Source organism: Impatiens glandulifera, chromosome 6 (assembly GCF_907164915.1).
Source record: "Impatiens glandulifera chromosome 6, dImpGla2.1, whole genome shotgun sequence".
Classification (NCBI taxonomy): Eukaryota; Viridiplantae; Streptophyta; class Magnoliopsida; order Ericales; family Balsaminaceae; genus Impatiens; species Impatiens glandulifera.
Window position 1 is genome coordinate 38,626,028 of NC_061867.1, and position 23,640 is coordinate 38,649,667.

General features: G+C 33.1%; 1 protein-coding gene across 6 annotated transcripts in view; it reads left to right on the forward strand.

Moving 5' to 3' along the window:
* The window catches only part of LOC124942409 (protein MICRORCHIDIA 6), a 36,022-nt gene extending 12,774 nt beyond the window's left edge, over nucleotides 1–23,248 (forward strand). For 3 of the 6 annotated variants that reach the window (XM_047482910.1, XM_047482911.1, XM_047482914.1), the window contains 14 exons: nucleotides 2,499–2,633; nucleotides 5,488–5,583; nucleotides 5,673–5,774; nucleotides 5,865–6,011; nucleotides 7,086–7,178; nucleotides 7,455–7,506; nucleotides 7,640–7,751; nucleotides 8,848–9,071; nucleotides 9,156–9,244; nucleotides 9,543–9,607; nucleotides 12,910–12,952; nucleotides 13,296–13,397; nucleotides 21,870–21,934; nucleotides 22,894–23,248. In XM_047482910.1, the coding sequence (XP_047338866.1) occupies nucleotides 2,499–2,633; nucleotides 5,488–5,583; nucleotides 5,673–5,774; nucleotides 5,865–6,011; nucleotides 7,086–7,178; nucleotides 7,455–7,506; nucleotides 7,640–7,751; nucleotides 8,848–9,071; nucleotides 9,156–9,244; nucleotides 9,543–9,607; nucleotides 12,910–12,952; nucleotides 13,296–13,397; nucleotides 21,870–21,920 (1,311 nt within the window). In that variant the 3' untranslated portion in view covers nucleotides 21,921–21,934; nucleotides 22,894–23,248. Of the gene's footprint in view, nucleotides 1–2,498; nucleotides 2,634–5,487; nucleotides 5,584–5,672; nucleotides 5,775–5,864; nucleotides 6,012–7,085; nucleotides 7,179–7,454; nucleotides 7,507–7,639; nucleotides 7,752–8,847; nucleotides 9,072–9,155; nucleotides 9,245–9,542; nucleotides 9,608–12,909; nucleotides 12,953–13,295; nucleotides 13,398–13,528; nucleotides 13,661–13,708; nucleotides 14,084–21,869; nucleotides 21,935–22,893 lie in introns of those variants that run through there. The other 3 variants (XR_007099696.1, XM_047482912.1, XM_047482913.1) reach the window with 3 other exon arrangements.
* The last annotated feature ends 392 nt before the right edge of the window (nucleotides 23,249–23,640 follow it).

The window sequence follows — 23,640 nt, forward strand, 5'->3', positions numbered from 1 at the left end:
CCAAATTGCGTCCAGTTTTTTTGTGGTTCAAGAAATTACAAGACATTGGATCTTGTTTTCAGAAGCTTTTATGGCATAAAACAGGGATCAGATGCAAGTACTTATTATGGTTTGAAGAACCACCTGATGCAAATTTTGTAATTTTTCTTATGGGCTACAATTGATAAATATTGTGGGACAGTTTGTATGGTTTGAAGAACCACCCGATAGCCTAAAGAAGCAATTCCGACTATTCATATGGTTCGAAGAGCCACCAGATGTTTTAGAGCTTCAGCGGAACCTTCGACTATTGTCGTTCGCGGACGAACGAAGTGAATGAGAGGGTAATGATACAAGGGGAAATAATATTAAGGTTATTGATAGAGTAGTATAAATAGATTGTTTAGAAATTTATGAAATGATTTAGTTAAAAATTCTTGTTAGAATTTCTCTCTCATCCCTATTGTATTCACCCTAACAGTTAGGTTCTATCTCCTTCCTTCATCACTTCTTCAATTCTCATCTCAATTTAATTCTTCCATCGTTTTATGTTCAAGATTTATACCTAATTCTACTCCAAGGTATAACAAAGTGTTCTTCAGGTTATTCCTAATCATGCTATGTTCATTTTCCAACTTCCAAACGAAACTAACCTCAAACCGAACCATTTCTCGTTTTTGGTAGGGTTCTTCAGAATCTGATAAAAATGTACATGGGTGCAAATGGGCAAAGCTTGCTAAAAGGAAAACCCTTGGGGTATGGGATGTAGAGATTTTAAATCTTCAAATTTGGCTCTTTTGGGAAAGCAAATATTTTCGATTTTTGCATGAACTAGAATCTCTTTAGGTAAAAATTGTCTGTTTGGATGATTGTAATTGACAATAGTATTCTAATTCGAATTCCACAAGAATTGTCATTGAATTATATAGATTATCTATATTATTAAGATATTAGTTTGACACAACCTATTAGCTAAAGTGTTAGGAGTTTTGTCTAAGGTTCGATTCTCATTAAGAACAAAAAAATATTGTTTCGGAATGTTAATGTTTATCACTTGCAAGATCCCCGACAAGTTTGAGAGAAGACGCATATTATGGTCTTCTAAGAGAAGATATCCATGTCCACCTTCTTGATCACTAGGCTTGCAAATCCTGGGAACAGTGCATCAAAAAGTGTATGGAATGTAAAGATTCTCAAATATTAGTCTATAACTAGATAAGCAACAATCGAGACGACATCCCCCTAAAATTGTTTAGGTATATGGTAAGTAACAAAGCCTTAGCAACTTGTCTTTAAGAGGTTCAAGGTATACTTCCATTAAGTTGCAAATATCTATTCCTTTCTTCTCACAACTTCCATACCTATAAATCAGAATATTCTTGTCATGTTACTCCATGTAAACTAGCTACTGTGGAAACCAAATAAATCATCTCTGATCCAGCCATGATTCATGATAGTTTGTGAAAAGGACAGATTGAGGGATAATTTTGTAATATCTTTGATAGAATAAATACCCTTATACATGTAAGGAACACAATTGATTAGAGTGAAACGAGTTAACTTGTAATACATGTTATAGTTAACTTGTGGGACTTGCCAAGAGTAAACTTGTTGAGCTTAACTAGAATTTTGTTTTAATAGTTATTGCCGGACAAGCTTTTACTTCATCCTCCAACCTTCTTTAAACCCTTAACCCAACTATTAAAATCTCCCACAATAAGTCATTAATGTCATTCTCAATGAGGTGAAGATTATTCCAAAAACAAAATCATTTTTTCAGATTCTCACAAGTAGCATAAAAATGAGACAAGAGGAAATCGAGCTATGATAATCATGAGAGGGTTCTCAAGTATCATGATTGTGTTCAAGACTTTATGTACATGTATTCATCAAGCTAGCTGAATACACAGTCTTATGTCTGCATGAAATATGATGCCTATTCTTTACGGAGACATTTTTTAATAGCTCAAACCAGGAACGCAATAATCCAAGAAAGGGATGAGAAAGTAGAGTGAAAGAGATGAATCGGATAAATGAAGACTTAGGTGAGATAAATTGATAAGGGATGAGATTACAGAGTTTTTTTCCAAATATTCAGCATACCCATTATATACCCCCACTTTCATATCTAAATGGACTTACAATCCCCAAACCCAAATAATTACATTGAATGGTCCATGGGTCTTGATTAGAAATTAATATCACGTGACACATTTACTTAGTCTGTTATGTAATTCTTAGGTTACCTCATAATACATGAAAATATTTTTTTTTGTATACTATTATTATTATTAAATTATGCACTGGTGGGAAGTAGGACTATATTAATTGCACTTCACAATGGTTCTGACGATAGCAATTTATTTAAAATTGTGGTACTATCACATATTGATGTTGTTTGGCTCATCAAAATTATTGGAGCTTCTTTGAATAATTGAATATATTCTTTTACAAAGAATTAAAGAAAATAAGTCTAAATTTATTGTCCTACATTAGTCTTATACATTCTTTAACTGCAGGTAGATTATGAGTTCAATAGGTCTACTGGCTCTCTAGAAATGTTGCAGCGATTAAACAAAGAGAATTTCGCATTGAATCTTTCTATGCTCATGCAATGGTCACCATATTCTACTGAAGTCGAGCTTTTGAAACAAGTAATGTTTTCTTGTCCAATCCTTATGTTTCTAATCATGTTACTTATGTCATGTTTAAGGGTTTACTTTTGTAGTGAGCTTAATTATTGTCAGAATACATGCTTTTTTTTTTTCTAAAACAAAATGCATGCTTGCTTTATAGTTTAGGTATTAGCATGTGCAGTATTACATAGAGTTCTGTCAACAGAGTGCTTAGATATATTAGAGACACTTTGAACTATGGTTTGTTTTATGAAAATGATGGAAATGGTGAACGACTGGGGCCCATACTACGCAGGGGATATAGATGATAGAAAGAGTATTTCAGGGTATGTGTTTTTAATTGGTAATGGAGCTGTTGCTTGGTCTTCCAAAACAATCTATAGTGACATTGTCGACTAAGCTGAATTCGTAGCTGCTGCAGCATGTACTTGTCAAGTAATGTGGACGAAGAGTGCTCGAAACTCTTCAGCATCCAATAATGGTTTGTACAATTATTTATTGTGATAATGTATCAATCATAAACTGTCTAATCATGCTGTAGTTCATGGGAGAAGTAAACATATACAGGTTATGTATTACTTCATAAGAAATCTGTCCAATGATGGTGATATTAAATTAGTACATTGTCCTACTGAAAACAAATAGAAAAAAATATGACAATGACACTAAGATTGTAAGCTTTTGAGAAGTTATTGAAGAAACTGGGGTTTATGGAAGAAGCTGAAGTAAACTGAAATGCTGCTTTTCAGTTTAAGGGAAGGATTGTTTGATTTAATAAATATTAGAGAGAATTATCAGTTACGTTTGTTTTTAAATTTCTAGATTAGTGCAATTTATAGTTATTTACGTTAGTTCATGAAGTGCCTTGAAGATCCTCCTCTGCTCTGTTCTGTACAAATTTGCATGAAAAGAACATCTAACTGTTGGGACCTTTGGAGGTAGTTGGTACCATTCAGTTTGTAATTGGTGATGTAAGAGTGAGTTCTGAAGATGATCTAATTTGATCTAGAAGAAGTTTGAGAAGTTGCTTAGTTGTTAGTCATGGTTAAGATTTGTTTCAACTAACTGCACAATACGATTTGTTTTTGGACTTGATACTAAGCTCTGATATCAAGCGGACATCAAAATGTAACATTCAAGTAGAATGAATATTATTTTCCATGAGGGATGTATAAATATACTTTAGAAGGAAATCAATCACTGTCTACATAAATCTAATCCCTAAAATTTTAGATAATAACAAATTCCCAAGATTGATACCGATAATTAAGAGGTTTTTGGTTAAGGATGATTTAGCTACAATATATCCTTTAATTCTAGTTACTCAATTAATTAATATGGTAGATAATCATATAATTCATAATCTCATATAATATTCAATCACTGTCTATATAAATCTAATCCTTAAAATTTTAGATAATAACAAATTCCTAAGATTGATACCGATAATTAAGAGGTTTTCGGTTAAGGATGATTTAGGTACAATATATCCTTTAATTCTAGTTACTCAATTAATTAATATGGTAGATAATCATATGAGTCATAATCTCATAAATAATAAATTATATACATTAATAACTTATTAGAGTTAGAGGAGTTACAAAAGTTGCCAAATGTAGTAGACGGTCTAATCTAAGATATCATTTCTCATGAAAAAGTTCAAAAAGAAGCTCCAAACATTGTCATGGTCATTTTGAAGAGCCTTTGGGGGACGAGAGTTAAAAAATGAAAAAGAAAGAAGAATTATGAGAGAGTTCCTATTGACACAACCGTATAATGCAAAAGTTGAAGTAAAAGGTGTATTCCGCTAATTAATCAATTGTCTTTAAGTATATATGCCTTTGGAACATGGGATATATCTAAGTCCTACAAATGTTTCAGATTCGATTTCCACTAAAAACGCTCTGATTTAAAGGAGAATCATGCTAGTCACCACGGGAATAAACCCGGGTCACAAAAGCTCCTAGACATTAGGTTCTTTAGATAGTTCTTTTTAGGAAAGGTACCTATGTACCATGCAAATTAATAAAAGAGATGTACCGTGTACAATTAATAAAAGACAAACTATTTACATGAAGCTATAATGCATTGCAATAGCATATGCATGTCATACGAATGCTATACACTACACAAACAAATAATGAGCTCAATGGCAAGCGTGAATTGTCAAACAACACTTTGCAGGTTCTTTATAGACAAATAAAAGCAACAAAAAATTGTAGTGTAAAGGATACTTGTCCCATCACTATTTCTAACAGAGGACCTCATCAGTCCATAATTGATCCTCATCTCTCAGAATTCTCCTGAAAATTATAATATTTCTCTCTATACCTAATTTATATAGTGCTTCAACAAAAATGCACTTTAAGCATGCTTGACTAGACATTTACTTGAGCCTCATCATCCACCCAGTCTTTAATCTCAGAAAAGTGCAACATTTGAACTTACTTAATAAGTAATCTAGAAGTTATCTAAAGTAAATAAGAACATTATCTAGAGTACATAAAGAGGCAGATCAATATTCTTCTAGACAATGTACAACCACATTAGAAAACATTGAACAACTAGTAACACATTGATTTCAGATTACAATATAAATTCTTTTGTTGAGCTTGTGCTTTTGTATGTAAATTTTTCTAGATTGTTTGATTTCACTATATTGGTATATTAATTAACCTTTTATCATTCCTTGATTTGATTTTAGTCCGATGATACAGATCTATAAATTCTTTTGTCAAGCCTGTGTTTTATGCTTGGGTTTTTTCATTTCTTTTTATCTAATTTATTTATTTATGTTTTTCTAGATTGGTTGTTTTTTCATATAGGTAGCTTAATTTACATTTTATCGTTTCTTTCCTTGATTTGATTTTAGTTCGATGACATTGGATATGGCACAAAAATTGTGATATACAACCTGTGGTTTAATGATGACAGTAGATTGGAGCTGAACTTTGATTCTAATCCAGAGGTATGGGTCCATTTCTTATTTCATTATTTTGATTCTTCCACATGTATTTGCTTATACTCTTATAAGCTGATGGTTGAGATCTTTCATAGGATATTTGTTTGCATACTGAGGCAAAAACGGCACAAAAAATTAATGCCAGGATGACAGCAACTGAACAGCATATTGCTACCCAATTTCAATATTCTCTTCGTGTATGTTTTGTTTTGAGACTATTTTCATCTATCTGATGATATTGTTCATGTACTATCAGTTCTCATTCTAACATCTGTTCTGATTTATAGGTGTATTTATCTATATTATACATAAGGATACCTGAAAACTTCAAGATAATATTGCGGGGACGTGCAGTTGAGTTTCACAACATTGCCAGCGATCTCAAGTTCCCCGAGTATATCAGATATAAGCCTCAGAAGGGAGGAATGGCAGAGGTTGTGTTATTGTAACACTCTTAATTCTTTACATTGAAGCCAAAATTAAATTTCTGATCTTACTGAACTACCTATGTTGATATATATATTTTTTTAAAAGGTCAACTTTCATTAAAAAAACAAAAAAAGGAACTCTACAAGCGTTCAGAGATTACAAAAAGATTACAACAGGTGAATTGAAAATACAAGAAAAAAAGTTAGATGTCAATGAAATCGAAAAACTATGTTCCTGTGCAGGCCCCTCTTTTACTAATCTATGCAAAAACATGAAGCAGGAAGCCTTTGATTCTATAGTAATGGTAGCTTTTCCCTTCAAATATTCTTTCTATTCCTTTCTTTTCAAATCGCCCATCACATGATGAGATGGATGTACTTCCGATCGTCGGTGATGATGCTGCTCCCTGATCCCTGTCCAATCTTGTTCCCAAAAATCAAAGGCTTTGCGACATAACCCAATGGAAATTGAGGATATTCTGCGGAAGAGTCCATATCTCCCTAGCAAGATGGAAGTGAAGGATGTGATCAATGGTCTGCTCGCTCTTTGTGCAGAAACATAGTTGATGTATTTAAACTCGAATATTCAATATTTTACACAAAAAAACTGAACTTTTAGAACCATTTCATGATTGCTTTTAGATGTCATATCAATTGATATTTTTAGTTGATCAAAATAGTGTATCCCTCAGTCACTGGATGCAACATTTGAACAATCATCTTTAAGAAGGATAAGAGTGTCAAGCATGGAGAAAAGTAAGCTAATCAGATATTTCCTTTTGATGTGAGGGGGTTAAGGAAGTTGAGAAGCATCTTTTAAGTTGAGAGCATGTAATGTCATTGATAACATAAGAGACACATGCTCTTGTGACAAAGTAATACTCTCTTCAGAAGAATGATATTCTAGATTGTAGCTTTCTGTTATCTTCCTCTACAATTATCTCGTAAGTTTCAATGTATTAAATTTGCAGTATAAATTATGCCATGTTTAGAGTCAACTGCTGTCTTCAGAAGAATGATATTCTAAACCATCTTTAATCATGCTTATATAGTAGTTGATTTGGGTTTTACTTTTAACAGGGGGAAGTTCTTACAAGTATAGGATTTCTGAAGGAAGCTCCACATGTCAACATTCATGGCTTCAGTATTTACCACAAGAATCGTTTAATACTGGTAGTTGCCAGATATCTAAGCACTTTACTTTTTTTTTTGTCTTCTGTTTAGTCTTTTGGATTACTTAATTTCCATGGTAAAGGTCATCCTTTGTGGTTTGATTATTTTACTATGGGAGTTATTGTTATTCCTCCTAAATTTTCAATGTTGATTATTAATTGTAAAGTTGTATCCAACAACTTTATCTCTTCATTTTCCTTGTTTTTTCTCTCTTCCACAAAAGCCCATGTATAGTTTATCTTGTCAGATCTTGATTTATGTGCTTCTCTTTTTCAGCCATTTTGGCGTGTTCTTACCACGCTTAGCAGTGTAGGCCGAGGAGTTGTTGGTAAGAATCTTGCAAATCACTTAATTTCTAATAGTTGTGTCCCCTTATCTTGGTCTTAATTATTAATTCATTTGTTCCCTAATATCCAAATACCAAGGAGGTTATTTTTAATGAACCACTGACCATCTTTTAGGTGTTTTGGAAGCAAACTTCATTGAACCTACGCACAATAAGCAAGATTTTGAGAGAACTCCACTGTTTCAAAAGCTTGAACAACGTTTGAAGGAAATGGCCCGTGAATACTGGTAAGCTTATTTTAGTGCTCTAATCTTTATATGCCACTACATTTCATGATTTTACTTGAAATCCATATTAAAAAATGCTATGTTCAGCCCTTTCCCCCCTCAGGATTTAAGTTTATGGTAATTTGAATTGCAGCTTTGTTATTATGTAGTATCTTTTCCATGGATCATCCAAAGATATCTGAACTGTGTGGGGGAGTATTATCATTAGGCAATTTGATCTTATATCTTGTTGCTCCCACTTCAAAGATTCCTAGAGTTAACTGTGCCAGAATATGAGACATTATTTTAATCCCTTATCATTACAGTGAGTCCTCTCCCAAATCATGTTGTTTATAGGGTCCTACATCTTCTGCTTACGAATTAATTGTTTCATTCATTGCCTTATTCAATGACCAATATATATATATATATATATATATATATATATATATATATATATATATATATATCATGAATTGCCTTTTTATGCCAAGAGGTACTTACAAAGTGAAAGAAAAGTGAATGATTTGCAAAACTGAATTGTGACAAAAGTAAGACATAATCTTTCTCACATAACCCTCTTCACTATACATCAAAAGTGCCATAAAAGGCTAAGTAAAAGACATACTATACTAACATAAATGCTAGTGCTATTCTCACAAAATGCATCAGCAATGATCCATGTGGCCGAGCCATGAAAGCAGATTTGGATCAATCCCCCATTCTTTACATAATAATTAGTATTTGAAGAATTTTCCAAATGAGGAAAAACAAGCTGTCGTGGATCGAAAAGCTGTGAGAGTGGAGATTTGGGGGTAAACAAATTGTTTCACTTATTGTATTATTTTCTATGAATCAGAATGGACACTGTGGTATACAATCTATACATATTTCCTTCTACAAATATGGTATGAAAGGAAATAGTAACTTCTAATATTGCATTGCTGGGGGTAATCATAATTGATTAAGATATTAATTAAATAGATTTATATGGTAGGTAAGTTAACAGTTTCTCATTAATACAATTTGTAACATTTATTTGATTGAGGCCATTCTAAATGTTGATATTATTCAGCATATATGCTTGAAACAATTATTAATATTTTTAAATTGGCAGGGATTATCATTGTGGATTAATTGGGTATCATCAGATGAAGACAAGGCCTTCAGTTCAGGAATCTTCTCAATTAGATAGACCCAATAATGGAGCTCATTCACCTTTAGTGGTGGAAGTTAACCCGTCTTCTATTGCTACTAAGGCAACAGTGATAAGTTCAGGGCCACTGCATCCAGTCACTCCTTCTAGCAATTACGATAGAGAACTGCAATCCAATCTGCAAGGTCATGGTCCAAGATATAGATTTTATTTTAGACAAACTATACCTCGAAAAATCCTTACCAGTTCTCTTGGTTTGTGTGTTACAGGAGAACACTTAAAGAGAAAAGAACAAAGCTCTTTAATTGAAAACAAAAAAGAGAAAATTATCATTGATGTTGTGGCTGATAATGATCTGGTAAGTACTTCTATTAACCTTTTATGTATTCGTAAAAGACTGACTAATGGCATGTAAAGTCGGGGCCTTAGTAAAAAAATGCTAGTGGGTAGCTTCTTGGATTATTATAGTTGTATTATAGCTATCTGTTTTACTTGAAGACAGACTAGGACCTCATATATTTGCCTCTTGCTAGTTCATTCCAATAACATTAAACTTCCACGTGTTACTCAATTTTGTGATCCCATTAAAAGCTTATGACAAATTTACAGATAACAACAATTCTCAATCACTTTTTCTTGTCATATTCCATTTGCAGCCCTCAATGAAGGAGAATGAAGAGGTTCTAAACCTAATGCAAGAGAATACAAAACTTGGAGAACGGTAACTTAGCAGACTTGAGTTACAAATGACTGCTATTTCTTTAAATGAAAAATGACTGCTATTTCTTTAAATGCCTATGTTAATTTGCCCATCATCAGGCAGGTATAATATCTGTGGATATTTGAGGCATCTGATTACTTACTATTTTAGTGATTTTTTAGATTCAATATTGAAGAATATTGAGCTTGATAGTGAAGATTGAGAGTAAAAAGTGATGATATTATTCAAATATGACTTGTGGTTTACATGAAAGATGTGTGATATATAAGGCACATTGAGTGTAATAAAGCAAGGACTGACAACAAACAATGTGTAGAGTATAAGGAAAATAACATGTTTAGTGCAAGTAATTTGCACATATTTCAAGGAAATGGAGAGACAATTCTACACTCCCTCCTCAAGTTGGGTAATAAATATTGAGAGTACCCAACTTGCCACATAGTCCTCGAAATTCGACTTGTGAAGAGTTTTAATGAGTATGTCAGCCACCTGATTGCGTGATGTAACGTAGAAGGGTGCAATAAACTCTTTATTGACGTTTTCAAAAGTGATTTGACGATCAATTTCAATGTGTGGCTCTATCATGATGAACTGGATTCTTTGCGATACTGTTTGCAGCTTGGTTGTTACACATCATATGAATAACTACAGTCTTTTTCACGGGAACCTTTTAGGTAGGTACCTTTGAATCTTGAAAATTGCGTTCATATGATCTTCGAAGGGACGATTAATTAATTGGCTAACAACGCTCACTGCAAAGCTAATGTCGGGACGAGTGTGAGTAACTACGGATTCGTCCCATGAGTCGTTGGTTGAAGTATCTTCCTTGTTATTTTCAAGTTTGTGGACCAAATCCATAGGGGTGTCGACAGGCTTACATCCAAACACGTCAGTTCCTTTAAAAGGTATATGGTATATTTCTTTTGAGATAAGTAGATCCCTTCTTTGACTAGGCAAGTTCCATTCCTAGGAAAAACTTGAGGGGTCCGAGATCTTTGGTGTCGAATCGGCTACTAATGAACTCTTTCAATTTTTCGAATCACTTTTTCATCGTCCACTGTTATAATGGTGTCATAAACGCAGACAATGAGGATTGTTGTTTTTTTTCATTCGGAACAATCTTGACAAACATAGTGTGGTCGACTTGGCATTGAGAGAAATCATTATCGATAATAAAAATTGAGAATTTTTCGAACCATGCCCTTGGTGATTGTTTGAGATCATGGAGATATTTTGGAGACGACGTTAGGTGAAGCACCAATACTAGGAGTCACGTTCATGTGAGGTTGGTGAAGAAGTGGTTAGGATTCGGATGTAATTTCGATTGAAGTTAATATTGTGGTTTCAAATACAGATTCGGATATAGGTATAAATATACGAGGGATAATGTCTTTGGGAGGACTATCAGTTGAAGGTTGTTGAGGTTCTCCCCCTCAATATGGTGGTAGAAGAGTTGATCTTCAGAGAATGAGACTTCCATGGAGTAGAAAGTCTTTTTGGAGTGAGGATAGTAGCATTTGTACCCCTTTTGATTTGGCGAGTACCGTAGAGATGCATTTCGTGGCTCCAAGGTAGTTTTTTCCGATTATGGTTATGAGTGAACAAAAGAGATGCATTCAAAATTTTTTACGAGAGTGTGGATGCAATTTTGGAATCGGGAAAGATTTTTAAGATAGTTTCACTTGGACTTTGGAATTGAAAAATGTGTGATGGCATACGGTTAATGAGGTAGACAATAGTGGATATGGTATCGCCCCAATGGTTTTTCTTTCGGCGATGCCATTTTGTTGGGGAGTATCAACACATGAGCTTAGATGAATGATGCCCATTGATTTTAGGAAGTCATTGAGGTTTGGCAAAAAGAATTCACGTCCGTTATCGGTTTTGAAGGCTTGGTTGGAGAATTAGAATTTGTTTTGGATTAAGATGAAGAAGTCTTTTAAAATTTGACAAACTTCAGATTTTTCTTTCATTAGGAAAAACCTAGTGAGGCGAGTGTGATGGTCGATAAAGATCCCAAACCATCGCCACTATTTAAATTGTTAGTGTGGGCATGTCCCCACACGTCACTATGAATTATTGAGAATGATTTCGATAGTTTATATGCAACGCTTGGGTAAAATGATCAAGTGTGTTTAACAAGTATCACAATGAAAAGAAGGGGTGGTTTCATTGATAAATAAGTTTGGAAATAGTTTAGCCAAATACAAAAAAACTGGGATGCTAAAGTCTATAATGCCACAACATTATTTCGGCACGTTTGTTTGAAAGAGAAGTTCAATAACCTGAATCATTCTCTATGGTTGAGTAATGTTGCAAGATGTAGAGTCCCGAACACAACTTAGCATTTTCATTTTTCCTCCCTGATCCCGTATCTTGAAATTCACTACTATTCGGATAAAATTTCGTAAGACATTTTAAATCATGATAAATCTTTCTAATTGACAATAGATTGTGATAAAGATTTTGAATATTAAAATATGTATAAACAAATGTTAGGTGTTACGTAAGTTGATCTGGTTCCTAGAACTTTTGTGGATGCGCCGTTCGCCATGCGAACAGTGGACAAATGGTTTTTGTATATGAAAATCATAGATCTTTGTTCCATGTCAATTTTTGAAGTGAGCTCTTGAGAGTGAATATTGAGATTAAAGAACACTTTGATATCACTCTGATATCACGTAGAATATTGAGCTCTTGAGAGTAAAGATTTGAGAGTAAAGAGTGATGATAACAAATTGATTTTGAATCGCCGGTGTGTCGCTATGTTGTTGACAGCGATTTGACTTTGAATCGCCGGAGTCTCGCTGGATGTTGATGCTTTTTTGGACCGAAAACTGTCTAGACACGAAGACAGACAAATACGGTGAGATAGAAAGTGTAGCTCAAAATGCTCTCATACCATGTAGAATATTAAGCTTTTAAGAGTGAAGATTTAGGCCTGAGGGTAAAGAGTGATGATATTATTCAAATCACTTGTGGTTAAATGAGACCGACATTGAGTGTAATAAAAACAAAGACCGACAACAAACAATGTGTAGAGTGTAAGTAAATTGAACCAATTCCAGGAAGATGAATTCTACAAATATTTTGTGTTTGAAGGCCATTATATATTTTATAAATATTTGCATATAGAACAATTGTTCCGGCAAAGGATTTAAGCACAAGAGAAAACCAAAAGTAAATTTTATTAATGAGATTTTACTCTTTCTCTTGCCCCATGTTTAGGCACAGCCTCTTTTAGGAAACTCATTTTTTCTGCTGTGTTTGAAATGCCTTTTGTTTTTCCTTCTTTTTGTCAGATGTTTGGATGCACAAAAGAGGGAAGAACAACTAACTGTGAAGGTAAGTAATATCAACTTAGATATAGACTTCTCACTAGGTCTTTATTTTCAGTTCAGGCAATGTGATAATATGTTATTTTTCCAGCCGTTTTCCTTTTAATATGGTATGACAACGGATTCTTTCTTGAAGACTGTTATTTTATTAATTTAATATAAATTCTCTAAAACCAATTGAGTAAAAGTACTTTGTCAATTCCTGAACTCTACTAGAATAGAGCTAGTAAAAGGTTGTTGGACTTCGTTTGAATTCATTGTGTACAAAATAAATAAAAGCAAATTATTATCATGCTTGACCTCTGTCTGTCCTCTCATTTCTCTCTAACAAGTCTTATTGTCTTTGTCAGTTAAAACAGCTTGAACACGAACTAGCATTGGCACAACTTGAGTATGATCGGCTTGTAGCCGAAGTGCAGTTGGTTGATGGAGTGCAAGAGGAAATAACTAAGGTACAGTAAACATCATGTACTTGATTCACATAATAATAATAATATTCGGTGGCTAGATTTAGTTAACTTATTATCTCTTCCTTTTTTCATTTGAATTCCCCTTTCACATCCTTAACCCCCTTCCCATGTAGTTCCATTAATCATGCCCTGTCCTACAAATTTGCGAGCAAGTAGCTAGCTCTGTTCACGTAGTCCTCATGGAAAAGCGAACAATGTGAGCTAAGGGAAACAATGACAATAGTCAAACATTAGAATTGAAAAGGGTACAAGACATCATCAACAACTGATCAAACTTTTTTTTCTTTTTCCAGTACGCTTAATGGTGGTTCTGTTTTGTTTTACATTTATGGAACAGGGGTAGGGACCACATCTTTTGTAGAAGCAGATTCATGGACTTTTGTAAGACATCCAACTGCTGCAGAAACTTTTTTTGGTGATGTGCCCAGATAGTGAAAAATAGAGAAAGGTTATAAATGAAAGGGAAATCCACTAGGATGTGTTTTGTATGTTGTTAGTTCTCTCACCCATACATACATGCAAGTAAGAAGCTCTGACTAGAAGGTAAAACTAAAACTAAAAAAGTTATGTTATCGTCACCTATTCCCTAGAAAATACTCAAGTGCAACTAACTCATTAGTGTATTTACTGTTTAATCCCAACTGGGAAATATTAGTTTCTGTATGGTATGAGTTTCCTTCATAGCTTAAAAACAGCCAAAACCTTCTTGATATAGGCACAAACTTTTTCAAGGCATCACATTTTAATTTTAAAAGTTATGTGAAACTTTGTGTTATTTGAGCTTCAAGATTAAATGAATGACTCAAATATACTACCAAACAAGAACTTGACATAGGAAAGTGCCATTATGCATATATATTATGAATATATTAAATTTCTAGTAGTGTTTCAGTTTATCCTTTCTGTTACTTCATTTTATTTTGATATGTGTCTAACAGATATGTGTCACTAGACCATTTGTCCTCATCTTTTTAATCCTTTCTACCTATTCCATGTTGCTTGTAAAGTTTACTGAATTCACTATTTACAACTCTATACCATTGTCTGGTCCACAGCTTCTTCATCCTCCTTCCATCTTGTATCTCAACCAAAGTTTTTGAATCATTGAATTGTTTAACTACCTTACCTTTTTCTTTCATAGGAAAAACCCAACTTTCTATTTGAGAAATCATCCACAAAATAAAATATAATATCTAGCTTCACCATGAAATAGATTTTGGGTTAGGTCTCAAAACATCCAAATGAACATAATCAAGTATGATCTTTGATCAAGCCTCAAAACTAACTTTTGTGGATTTTTCCATCACATGCTGTTGGCAAACTCAAACTCAAGCTCCATTAGTTTTGATTTTCCAAGCATCCCTTGCCTATCAGTTCCTCCAAACATTTTAGTTTGTCCAAACCTTAGATGCCACAATTTGATTTGGGTCTTGTAATTGACTCATTACCAAGTAAATATTTAATTGACTCACTACCAAGCAAATACTTGATAAGTTCTCCAAGATATATAGGCTTTCTTTTTCTTAGTTGCCTTCAATAGTAGCTCCCTTTGGGATCTTCATTATCCCATTGTTTAATACAAATTTCATTATCCTTGATCTTCTAGAATGGATAAGTATACGAGAACTTTGGAATGTGCTTAACTCCTTGCAACTTTAGTATTGAACCATCATTCATTTGATTCCTACATAACCAACACCTTCAATCTCGTAAGTCATGTTGTTCCCCATAAACAATACTACTTATCCTCTCATAGCTCTGAATAAATTCTTTTTTATGTTAGTGTCTTGTGAAAAGAACACTCAAAATCTAGTATGCAATCTTCTTCTATGGTTTTAGATGAAATGTGAGAACATAGAGCCATCACCACATGTCACATTGACATTACTTCTCTTTCATTTTGTTCGGTCTTTTCTTCAATATTGGACTATTCTCTTTTCAAATGCCTTATTTCTTGGCAATCAAAAGAAACAATGCATTTCCCTCTTGAATTGGATCTAGTTATGGAAAATGGGAAATTTCCGTTGATAAATTTGCTGGAAACTTTAAGAAATGATTTGAGCTGTTTTTGGAAGAAACAGCTTTTGATCGTCGATGGCCTCGTTTGATGAAAGGATTTTTGGGATAAAACCCATTTTTTATCTCAAAATTCAAAAATCTTATCAACCATCAAATCAAATAAGTTTATCATTTAAATACCAAAATTATCCTCTAATTTTATTCTCTCTCTAAACTATCATTCTCTCACCTACACTATATCTTCTAAAGTCAAAGGGCAAATTAGTCTTCAAATTTTAAAAACCAGTTTTTTCTTACTTTTTATCAAACAAGAGTTTTTTTTTTAATAAAACTCAGATAAAACTCAAAAAACACTTTCCTCAAACAAGTCCCAAAAGCTACCATATTTAGCACCATTTGAAAAAAACTAAGACAACTTCAATTTTTCGTGAGGAAGGAATACAGCCTTGGCTAGGGCTTAAGTGAAATATATTATAAAGGCTAATTACAATGGGATCTAATTTAGTAATGTAAACTAATATGGAATCGACGACATATCTGTTGAACATAAAATTAATTTTTTGAAATATCAGACAAACTAAATAAATTTTGTTTCTTAATATAAAATATAAATGAAATAAATAAAAAATTTATAAACTAATTCTTTCGGTTATTTTCAGTTGGACAATTAAAAAATCCGGCCCATTGAGAAAATGAACCAAAAAAGGAAGGTTTCTTTACGTAGTCTGTGATCCGTGCGCACTGTGGACCAGCGAGTTTTAAGAGTTTTTAAATAAAATTGAAAGAAGTACAATTTAGCCTCTTATGCGTTTAAGGTTTGGGAAATTTGACGAAATAACCCCAATAACAGAGTTATTTCCAAAAATAACATAGGGGCAGTAATATTTGTAAAAGTAACCTTTTATCCCTGGCAAAAGACCAATATACCCCCTTATAACTTTTCTCTTCTTTCTCTCTTCTTCTCTTCTACTATCATCATTTTTTCTTCTTCTCACTCCGACAACGCTCTTTTCTTCTCTTCTACTCTCTTTTTTTGTCTGCTTCTTCGTGAGCATCCTGCGTAAATGATTTGCGCAAATGCATCTTGCGCCTGCGTAGGATGCTGAGAGGGTTTAGGGTTCAAATATTTTATTGCGCAAATGTGACGCAAAATATGATAGAAATAAAATGATTGTAGCATCCTGCGCTTGCGCAAATTGTATTTTTGCCTATACAAATTGTAATTTGCGCCTACGCAAAATGCAATTTGTACAAACGCAAAATACAATTTGCGCTTGCACAAACTATACTTTGCATCTACGCAAAATATGATAGAAATAAAATGATAGATTAAAATATGTAATAAAATAGTTGTATTGTAGTGGTAATTATTATTGTCTATCATACAAGTGACTAAGGTTCAATCACATTTAGCTATTTTATTTTTTAAATTTGTGTGGGCTTAAAAAAATTAACCCGCAAGAATAAATATCACTATAACTATTTATTAGTATATTTCAATCTATCATTTTATTTCTATCATTCTTTGCAATTTGCGTCTGCTCAAATTGCATTTTGCGTATACGCAAATTTCATTGTGCGTCGGCGCAAATTGCGCAGACGCAGGATGCTACAATCATTTTATTTTTATCATATTTTGCGTCATATATGCACAATAAAATATATGAACTCTAACCTTCTCAGCATCCTACGTAGACGCAAAATGCATTTGTGCAGGATGCTGACGAAGAAGAGAGAAAGAAGATAGTAGAAGAGAAGAAGAGAGCGTTGCGGAGTGAGAAGAAGAGAGAAAGAAGATAGTAGAAGAGAAGAAGAGAGCGTTGCCGGAGTGAGAAGAAGAGAGAAAGAAGATAGTAGAAGAGAAAAAGAAGAGAAAAGTTATAAGGGGTTATATTGGTTTTTTGTCAGGGACAAAATGTTACTTTTGCAAAATTACTGCACCTATATTATGTTTGGAAATAACCCTGTTATCATTTCGTCAAAATTCCGTAAGGTTTTAGTTTGTTTGTTTTTTGTCTTGAGAGTTAAAATTAGAAATAAAAATATATTGACAAAAGTTTTTTTTTGGGATTTCTAGGTTTATGGCTTTTGGTTTTGAGAGATCTTCGAGAAAGAAAGAGAATATCGGGTAGGTTTTAAAATTTGTAATAGTTCACCACTAGGTTCCAATTTATAACATGACACGTGTTTCGATTTCGAATCAAGTGTGTATGTTTCTATAGCTCCTCAACTTATAATCCATTTGTTTTGGTATGCTTCATAATTCTTTAGGCTTTAATACACTGAATGTTTCTATAATTAATGAGTAGTGATCACCAATTGGGTGATCAAATATCAACACGATTATTATTCAAATCAATTGAAAACATCAAAGTGGCAACATCATCAATGTAATCACGATAATGCATTTTTTTTAGAGAAATGATTTGGGGAGGGAATGACATGGTGTGCTCTGATTCGCTGAAAAAATAACAAATTTTCTTTTTACCCTTTATAATTTTTTCAGCCAGTGATGTGGTGACACGTCATTCCCTTTCTCATCACTCCTCTTTTTTATCACTAGTTGAGATGTATCACTCCTCTTTTTTATCACTAGTTGAGATGTATGAACAATAATGTAAACACATTTTTTACTCATAATTTATAAGTTTTGAATCCTAGCCAGCAAATTATTTAAAAAATATTTTTATACAAGCTAATTACACTGGATTAAAAAAATAAATGGTTTGAAGTCGATTTCATATTAATCGATTTAAAAATTAATTAAATTATGCATAATAAACCCAAATGAGATAAATAGATAATTGAATAGATAAATAGTCTAGATAGAACGAAGTGAAGTCCCAAAATAATAATTTTATATTTGTTTTATAGATTTTGAGAAAAAAAGATCAAAGTACTTTGGTCGTAGTGGGAAGACACCATACCTGTACATGAAAGCCAATGGAGCACCAACTACATCCTAAGATATCGGAAAAGCCATCGGCTAAAGCTGTAGCTTTAACTCGGGCCTCACCTGGCATGGAGGCCGCGCCAAATGTAGCGCTAAGCCCTCTCTGTCGGGTGCAAAAGATCCTCAGTCAATGCTAAGCCCTCTCGGTTGGATGTAGGGAGCTCTCGGTCGTTGCAAGATTTCCTCTGTTGGGTGCATGAGATTTCTCGGTCGGGACTAAGTTTCCTCGGTCAAAAACAATGTCAGGCTTGTTTTCTTATTCAAAAATCAAACCCAGGCTAAAATTTCGTCGGTCAGTTGTAGGGGAGGGTTCGATTTTCACGGTCGGAAATTGAACCCAGGTAAAACCCTCGGTTGGCCATGAAGAACACCAAACAGTATGTTTGGTGATTTCGATTGGAGCCTCCATTCTTCGATCTAAAGGGTTCAGGAGCTTCAATTGACCTCAAAGATTGTTTATAACATCATCCCAATACTTTATTTGATCGGGATGATCTTCCATTATAAGCGAATATTTTTCAAGTAAAAGTCGGAATTATGATGTTTATGGTTTAATAAAGTGTAAGGAGTTTGCTAATAGCCTCTTTATAACTCATAAGATCAAATAAAATCAAAATATGAACACTAGATCTTACGACGTTTTTTTTTATAAAAAAATTAGTTTTTGATCAAACATGATCGGGATTGCTTAAAATTATTCTGGATATACTCTTAACACATTACAAATGTGTTGGTAAGGTTTTGGGTGACTAGTAAATGTATTTTTTTTGATTTGGATCGATTAATTCAAATTATTTTTTGTCAGAAAACTTGTAAAAGATCTAAAGATCATTTTCCAATCAAAAATTGAACAAACAAGCAGTATATAAAACTGATCGAACAGAAATATAATAATTTGAATTTGAATTAATGAGTTGAATTACAACATTATTGAAATTTGACCGTGAGTTGAAGAAGATTCTTAAACTCTATTAGCAACTTTGTATTACCTAGAATCGAGCCTTAAACTCTAATACAAAATTTCAAAATTATCAAGAAAAGATTGAAAATTTTAGTGGCGGATTTCGTATGGAATGGATTAAGGGCTTGAGATTATGATCCTTGCCTTCAGTTTCTTTAAAGGGATATTTATAGTCTCCTTAGGTCGGTTGACTGATCAAATGGATCGAATTTCAAACATAATGTCATTAATGGCTTTAGTATGTTCTTCATCCAACTTGATCGTCCAAACGTTGATGAAGCCTATGATTGTAGGTGAAATGATCACCATGTTACGGTGATAATTTCAGCCTTTGAATTAGCCGATTTGGTTGAGTATCAACCGAGTTACACTTTTGAAAAATCAAAAGTTTCGACCGATCATCATTAATCTTCGTCGCGAGGAAGAAGAAAAGCTCAAACAGAAAATACGTCAATTACCAAATCTTTAAGATAGACCTCATGAATTGTCATGTGAGCAATGTTGGTACCACCGATAACATAAGTCTCACTATTTAACATGTCAATCTTTCTTTCTAATAAAAACGAACCTTCTAATGCAACATCAATTGAACCACCTTTGCCTAAAGAAACCAATGTCACCATAAGATGATATTGTACGATGGTTGTATATCGATCACGACAAACTCTATTTCAGACGACCCCCCATCACTTCCACTATTGTCTTGAAACTTCCCATGACTTCCTTTTACGTGCTATCAAAGTCATGCACACAAATGTTAGATGGGATCACACTTTCCTTAGGCACCCTAATATTTTTAACGTTCTCCAAAGACAAATGTTGAGATTTGGCCCGTTGTCAACTAAGGCCATCAAGACGATATTGCCCTCAATTCTAGAGAGATGTAAAGAGGTTTGGTGTGGTTGACCCCGTTCATTCCTACAAACCATTCCCATTAACTATTTTAGCGACGTGTTTACTAAAATGATTGTTTGAGTTAGCTCGTTTAGAACCGCATATCGATACATGAGTAGTTCTAAAAAGAATAAGTCCGTGTTCATCTTCTTAAGTGCGCTAATAGGTTGTTCCCAACATTTTGTGCCCAGGCCGCCTCAATTTCCTTTTCCATGTTTTTATCTATTTGATGGCCTCTCGAGATGTGTTGTTTTCATAAATTCAGGTTGGTAATATATGCCCTTCCTCATGGAATTTGTTCTCGTTCATGTCCTTTGATCAAGTTCTTTCTTACTATTTCCACTCAAATTTCACTAGTCGTTCAGATCGATAACTATCTTTCCCGTATGGATACAAAGGTTTGTTAAAACTGAGTAATAACTATGATACCAAGTTGAAGCTAATAATAAAGAGGAAATAAGTAATATTTAAGAAATATATTTGCAGTGTATGATTACAATTATAAGAGTATGAATTTATCCAAAAATAAGGGAAACTAAAGACTTAAAATATGTAAAATTTTTAAATCAATTTAAGTCCTAGAAGAATAAAACAAAACTCAAGTAGGTTACACTTTGTTTTTAATTGTAGAGTCTTTGATAAATACTCTCAACCGTTAGTGAGTTATGATTGTGTTAGTGATCTTTTTTCTTAAGTTCATCTCTGTCCCTTTCTTAGCAGCAAAAGAAATCAAATTATCGGATTTAGAGTTTTTTTTTTTTTTTTTTTATATTTTCAATAATAAGTTATTTGATTTAATTTTCATATGTAGGCTTTTTTTTAGAAAATTTTCGAGTTTCTCACTATCTTTGATCATATATTTAGATAGTTAATTATCATTTGGTAGGATCTTTTTCAACATTGTTTATCAACCTCGGTTAATAATATTCAATCGCCGCTCAAAATATTTGGTAGAATTTCTTCTCACAACGTTTTATTGTTTCGTTCGACTTTTCTTACTTCAATCGTCATCATTTAGGACTCAAGTAAATTCGTCATTAGAGTAATCTTAAACAACAAGTTGAATGATTGTTGGATTTTCTCTTTTAGAAATTTTAATTTAATAGTTTGTTTACACAATTATATCTAAATCATCATTATTTATATTAATTTTCTAGGTTTTATTTACTATTATTTATTAACTAATTTCTTATATTTAACTCCAAATGAAATAAATAATAATTAATTTCTTATATATATATATATATAATATAAACTAAGGCAGTTGATTTTTGTCCATATAAAGGATAACTCCACCAACAACCCACATACATGACAAGTACTTTCGGCGAAGTGGTCTTCTTCTTGATTGCCAACAACCAAAGCTTTCTCATCTCACCAATTCTTCTCTAATCTGCAAATATTTGATTTTTCATAACATGATGAAGGGACTGATCAAAAGACTCCTCTATCTCCTCCTAATTTTGGGCCTCTCCTTCGATATCTTCTCCTCTTCCATGATCTCTGTCGTTTCTGCAAGTATATTATATTCTCTACCCGGACACCCTTACACTTAATTACAACTTATATTCATATATGTCGTCCCATGCTTTGACTGATTCTCAAGTTATGGCTATTTGATTTGCAGGAAACCTCAAGCCCTATAAAGATGATCATATTATTGATCCATATTTGCTAGATGTGGCTCTACTGGTGATCTCTCTATCTCTCTCCTTTTTCTGTTCATATTTGTTTAGTAATTACTTTTTGCTGGTTTGCATATTATTTGTTGAGATGATTTATATTTGTATCATTCCTTTCTATTGTTTCGAGAGCACATAGGATAGTTTGAGACACTATTTCAATTAAATTTTTAAATCAACATGTTTTTTTACATACAATTTGAAGAACTCAGTAGCATATTTTAAGAAATAAACCATATTTTAAAAACAACTCATTAGTTTAGCAGGCACAATATTTAAAGAAACTTAGCATAAAAAAAGTTTAATTAAAGCATAGAAATGAAAACACAAAATAGTGCATCAATATATCAACTTAATAAAATAAGCCCATGCTTTTTGGGGGCATGTTTTTAAATTACAAGTGTCATGTATATTTAAGATTCTTATAAAATATATATAAAGTTAAATTTTCAATTTCTATTAACCGTGATAATGTTGTGCGTGTAGCAGCCTTAGCAATAATATTCGTTACAATATAATACAAATATCTGTATACAAACCTTTTTCTAGCCTAACGGTAATAAGATGTGGATACTCACCCTAAGGTTCTGAGTTCGAACCGATAGGTGGTAAATTATGCACCATTGTTAAATGGTTAAGTGTGTTTGCGGGTTGTCCCATTTTAAATATCTGTATACAAGAACAATAGTATTCACATGTGCAAATTTATGGCTTTTCTTTTATTCATACAAACTTATTTAATTAAAAAAAAAAAATAGCATCCGTGTTAAAGTTGGGCAAATCTTGTCATTGTTTTTCCAAGAATAGAAAAATCAATGGATAAGGCATATACAATAGTGGGTGCAGAATGTAAAAGCAACCACTAATTTGAGGATGAAAGGTTTGACATTTAGAATGCAACTTTATTTGTAGGGTATCAACATCTCTATCACTTGTACCTAACTCTTTCAATTATTATTTTCTTATAAGGATTTGAGTGTAGATGGAATTAGAGAACTAACGGAGACAAGTGAAGTTCCCACCAGGAGAGGAAGGATGAATATAGAATTAAATGACTATCCAGGCACAGGAGCCAACGATCAACACAACCCAAAACCTCCTGGAACCGTTTGATTAATTTATAAATATCAGTTGTGTCATAAGATTTCAAATAAATCTCATGTATTTGGTTAATCTCTCTTTCTCTCTCTCTCAGCCGAGAAAAATTGTCCAAATAAATAGCTAGTATAAGATGGGTCTAAGCAGAACTTAGAAATTAATATGATAATATATTTTCTAATGACCTGTCAGAAATATTCAAGAATTTTTTGTTTTGTTTTTGGTAGTTGTTACATAATATGATATGATATGATAATGGAGGTTATTGATAATATATATTTGGAAAAATTCATTAATAAACTTCTAAAACCGGGACATGCCAGAATGCCTCTACACCCATCTCTTGCAATTCTTAAACTTGGAAAATGTGTTCCAGGCTTCAGCTAAGGTGGATACTTCAGTTGGGAAAACAAAGTGAATAAAAAATAATCAAACTGAAATAGATTCTTAATATAGAGCAAGAAGAGAAAAAAAAATGCAGAATCATATAAAGATTTGGCAGTTTCAGTCGATGGGGAATGATAGTGTTTTTGGCTTCTTCCAAGCTGTGTATCCACGTCTCTGTGGCTCTAGGTGCACTCCTAAAAGTTGGCTCATTTAACTTCTTCAGAATCTGAG